This window comes from Glycine soja, chromosome 3 (assembly GCF_004193775.1).
Source record: "Glycine soja cultivar W05 chromosome 3, ASM419377v2, whole genome shotgun sequence".
NCBI lineage: Eukaryota > Viridiplantae > Streptophyta > Magnoliopsida > Fabales > Fabaceae > Glycine > Glycine soja.
In genome coordinates this window covers 4398329-4403062 of record NC_041004.1, presented here as the reverse complement: position 1 = coordinate 4403062, position 4734 = coordinate 4398329, and the positions used below count along the sequence as shown (strand labels likewise).

At 38.8% G+C, this 4734-nt stretch overlaps 1 protein-coding gene across 1 annotated transcript; it reads right to left on the bottom strand.

Annotated features, from left to right (window-relative positions):
- Nucleotides 1-231: 231 nt before the first annotated feature.
- Nucleotides 232-1631, bottom strand: LOC114405654 (protein MAIN-LIKE 1-like). Its single transcript, XM_028368095.1, has 5 exons — nt 1557-1631; nt 1248-1469; nt 818-1144; nt 485-733; nt 232-381 (listed from the first exon to the last, which is right to left on the bottom strand). The coding sequence occupies exons 1-5, from the start codon at nt 1629-1631 to the stop codon at nt 232-234; spliced, it is 1023 nt and encodes a 340-aa protein (XP_028223896.1).
- Nucleotides 1632-4734: the final 3103 nt, after the last annotated feature.

Here is a 4734-nt window from a genome sequence, read left to right as displayed (position 1 = left end):
ATCCTCGTAGTGCATCCACCTGTCGTGTATATCATCATACGAGACCCATAAATCGACAGGAGGAGCAGGAATGGTCTACGTGTAACCAAACTGCTGCACGACCCTCTCCGGTCGGTAATACACAGCAACAGGCCCCCAGCGCAAGAGACCGGAGTAGCATGATCTGACGTGGAAGTCCCGAACCTCCTGATGCTCCCCATATGGGATCCAACAGACATCCGGAATCTGGAGTCAGTCCAGGCGCTCCCTATACGACGGCGTGCGAATGCTCTTCACGGTCTTCTTCGTCGCAATCCACCTGCACGCACGCAGAGAAGCCTTGTCGTAGTCCTGATCAATGGTGGACTCCGTAACTGAGCAAAAGTGCTCGTAAATCCAGCACTACAGATGTAACATTCAAATTATAAACATTAATAATGAAAGTGTAACAAAATTTAAAGTTGAACATTGTTTATCCTGAATGAATGAAAAACATATTTGTTACCTGCAGCAGTGTGATGTAACCGACAAGCTGTCGACTGTGGCTCATGGATGCATCGTTCAGCTGGTCGTACATATGAACCAAAGCAGCCACTCCCCAAGCGTACCTATCTGTCATACTGAGGTCCCGAAGGGCCTCCAAGTAGAAAACATGGACATTGGTTGCACTCTTGTTAGCAAACAGAGTGCAACCCAGCAGGTGAAGAAGATATGCACGAGCCGCAGCTGTCCAATGACCTGCCTGGCATCGACGCTGATATACATCACATACCTATTGCAGGCTTACGTACAGTCCGCGACACTGGACTGTCTCAGCCCTAGCAGACTCTGGAGACACCATCAGCAAGTCCACCAGCATCTGAACCGCATCGTCCACGTGCAAGGGCTCAAAAGCGTGTAAGTCGCCAATCACGGGAAGATGAAGAAGCAAAGAGACGTCGTCCAGCGTGATGGTGAGCTCTCCCACCGGGAGATGGAAACTAGACGTCTCCCGGTGCAACCGCTCGACAAACGCGGACAAAAGCCCCCGATCGCCGGTGTCTACCGAACACGCGATCAGAGGACTTAGTCCTGTACCCGCAATAAGTCCCTCAATGGCAGGGACAGGCCTGCCTAAACTGTGGACCTTCCTCCCATGAGAGGATAACTTCAATTCAGGACGCTCCTGAATTGAAGTATAAAAGGAACGCAAAATTCGTTAAAATTATCATTTAAAAGAAAACTAATAGTATAATTTACAAGTAACTAAAAATAAATAGTATAAATACCTCTCCCGTCCATACGCTGCAAGAAACGTGATCCGCATACGCTGTCAGCACAGATGGGTCGCTCGGACCACCCGGAAATCCCTGAGGCTGATCCTCAGTCGCCTCTGCGCCTGCGTCCGCAGGAATGTCCTCCACAGCAGCTGGTGCCTCCATCGGGTCATCCTGAACGTCTGGGTCAAGGATGACTGGCTCATCGACGTGATCCGCGGTCACAGCGACTCGCTGCCTCCGTGCGGATGCAGTAGATATCAGTCAGTGCATTATGATACTATGCTATAGATGTTTATGCTATATTCGTTATTGGGTTACTTGTATTTGTCTATGCTCTATGCTATAGATGTTTATTCTCAAGTGTGAAGGTGCTGTTATTGGTCCACCTTCCATTTGTCTATGCTCTATGCTATATAGGACCAATGTAGTCTTTATATGGCTTGGGTAGTCCTCATTTGTCTATGCTCTATGCTATATAGGACCAATGTAGTCTTTATATGACTTGGGTAGTCTTTATATGGCTTGGGTAGTCCTCATTTGTCTATGCTCTATGCTATATAGGACCAATATAGTCTTTATATAGGACCAATGTAACAAATTCTTACATTGTTTAGTAGGTATCCAGCATATTAGTATCAGATCATCTTTGATCATCTTCATAGTGGAGCTTTTATTCGTCTTTATTCTCAAATGACCAAACCATCTAAGGCGAAATTCTATCATCTTTCATCAATAAGTGGTACTCTGAGTTTTTGTCTTAACACATTCATTCCTAAGCTTTTATATTTTGTTATATTTCCACTAATTTCACCACAATATTCAGATATTTATAAAGCTTTTATATTAAGTCTCTCACTCCCCTTTTTCTGCCATAACTTAAGCCTATACATAATTCTTTACCCTATGTGTGGTTCCTAAAGATTAGTATAATCATCACATACTAGGTATCTTTTGGAATTTTTTAAATGAAGAAGAGGATACTATTTCGATAATCAATATATAATCATAATTCATGATAATCAATCTAATCAATATAATCATAATTCATGTTAATCAATATATACTATTTCAATAATTCCCCGAAAGAGGATACATATGTATATAATTCAATCTAATTCATTTTGAAAAGAGGATAAAATGAAGCTGTGGCTGTTTACGGATCACTTGATCCGTAAGCCTCTTACGAATCAAGTTGATCCGGAACTTGATCCGTAAGACTCTTCCGGATCAACTTGATCCGGAAGAGGCTTACGGATCAAGTGATCCGTAAACTGCCCAGCAACTTCCCGATGGCGGTCTCCGCCATTGCCGGCAACAATGGTGGAAGAAGAAGAAAGGCGAAGGAGAAACGTACCTCGAAGAAGAAGCAGCAATGCAAAGAAGAAGCTTCCACTTGATCCCGACAACAATGGTGGCAACGAAGATGAGGAAGAAGCAGAAACGCAAAGAAGAAGAAGAAGATCGAAGAAGAAGAGGCAGCGCGAAGAAGAAGAAGAAGACCGAAGAAGATGCAGAATGAAGCAGAAGAATGAAGAACCAGAATGAAGCAGAAGAAGCAGAAGAAGGAGAAACGTCCGACGAAGGAAGAAGAAGAAGCAGGCGCGGGAGAGAGAGAGAGAGAGACGAGAGTTTTTTTTCTAAAAAAAATTTTGAAGGGCTTTTACGTCTTTTCCCATAAATTGCTGGGTGCACCAGCAAAACTGCTGGGTGCACCTAGCAGCACTCTAACATGCATACCTTGATTGTTGGGTTAGTAGACCAAAAGCAATATACTCAAGTATAAAAAAGACTAAGCTAATGATGGTCAAATATCATAAACTAATGATGCTAACGTTGCAACAAGAGCAAGTTCCAAAGACATGCAGTTAATATTAGCTGGGTAACTCATCCTTTTTCTTTTGGCATCAAACATCTGAAAATGAGTTCATCTTTGTTATTTTCAGATCATGAATATGATGATTACAACTTTTAGCATTTTGTTGTGTTCACCAAAAAATATCTTGTTATTGTTGAAATTATATACTTTAAGATAATGAGGGAGGAAAAGAGATAAAAGAGAATGAAACACTGGGTTGATATTAACTTAGATGTATTTAAACATTTGTATATTTGATTTGATATATTCATAAAACCTATAGTACTAACCCTTATATGCTAATCATAATCCGAATTAAGAAAACAAGTCATGATAAGATAAAGAAATATGGCAACTAATCACAAATTCAAGACAGATAAAGAGAAACTAATACTAAGGATAGTCTAAGATATTCTAATAAGATATAATAAAATATTTTCATATATTCTAGCAGTTATTAAAAAGAATTCACATCACATAGCTGATTTGACAATCTAAACCCTCAAGCTTCTTTTTCTAAACATATATACTATACAAAAACAGGAACAGCAATTAAAGCATTCAGTTAAACCTCTGGAGTTCAAAATATGAATCCTAGAAGTGGGTTGTACATGCTCAACATTAAACTAGGCCTCCAATAATTGCATATTAAATTGCGTATCCATTGACTGAATTTTGGATGAATTCAGCATGGATCCAGGCATCCAGCGATTTTCAGGTTCCATAAAACATAAAAATCAATACTCCAATCATATTTGTCAATCACCTATACTTTTTGTAAGAAAAAATTAGAAACACAATAAAAAAAATAGCAAAAATAAAATGAATAAATATGTGCAATCTGAAAGTACAATAGCTATTCATAAAAGAGAAGATACAAAAAGTGAAAAGTTTAACTTACATTGTTGAAATAAGTGAGTGGATTTGGCCATAAATCATCCTTGATTAATTCTGCAACCTGCATTTAGAGTGAAATAATGCTTTAGGACTAATGTGATTATGTGAAGAAGAAAAAAAGAATATACCTAAAGAACTTCAATCTGGAAAGAATTTTATAAGACCAGAAAAAAATATACCTCGTCATGAATTTCATCCACATCATCTTTTTGCTCACGGTCACTAAACCAACTAAAGAAACTGCATTTATTGGCACAAGAAAATTAAAATACTAATCATTGGTTCCATGAACTATTTACAAAAGGAGCTTTAATAACATTTCCTTCAAATATAATTAATCAAAATAATTGGAATACAATACATCACACTAGAAAGGGGTGAAATAGTGTGTTAATCAAAATATAAAACCTTTTAAAATGGAAGATGTTTATAAAAACCCTTGACCAGTGACAAAAAATGGATTGTCGTCTACAACAACAACAACAACAACGCCTTATCCCACTAGGTGGGGTCGGCTACATGGATCAACTTCCGCCATAATGTTCTATCAAGTACCATACTTCTATCCAAATCATTAAGTTCGAGATCCTTTTTGATAACCTCTCTTATAGTCTTTTTGGGTCTTCCTCTATCTCGAATTGTTTGCCTTCTCTCCATCTGGTCTACTCTCCTCACTACAATGTATAAAACTTATTTTTCACTGAAAACTTTGTGTGCTAAATTATCAATAATTGATTTTGAAAT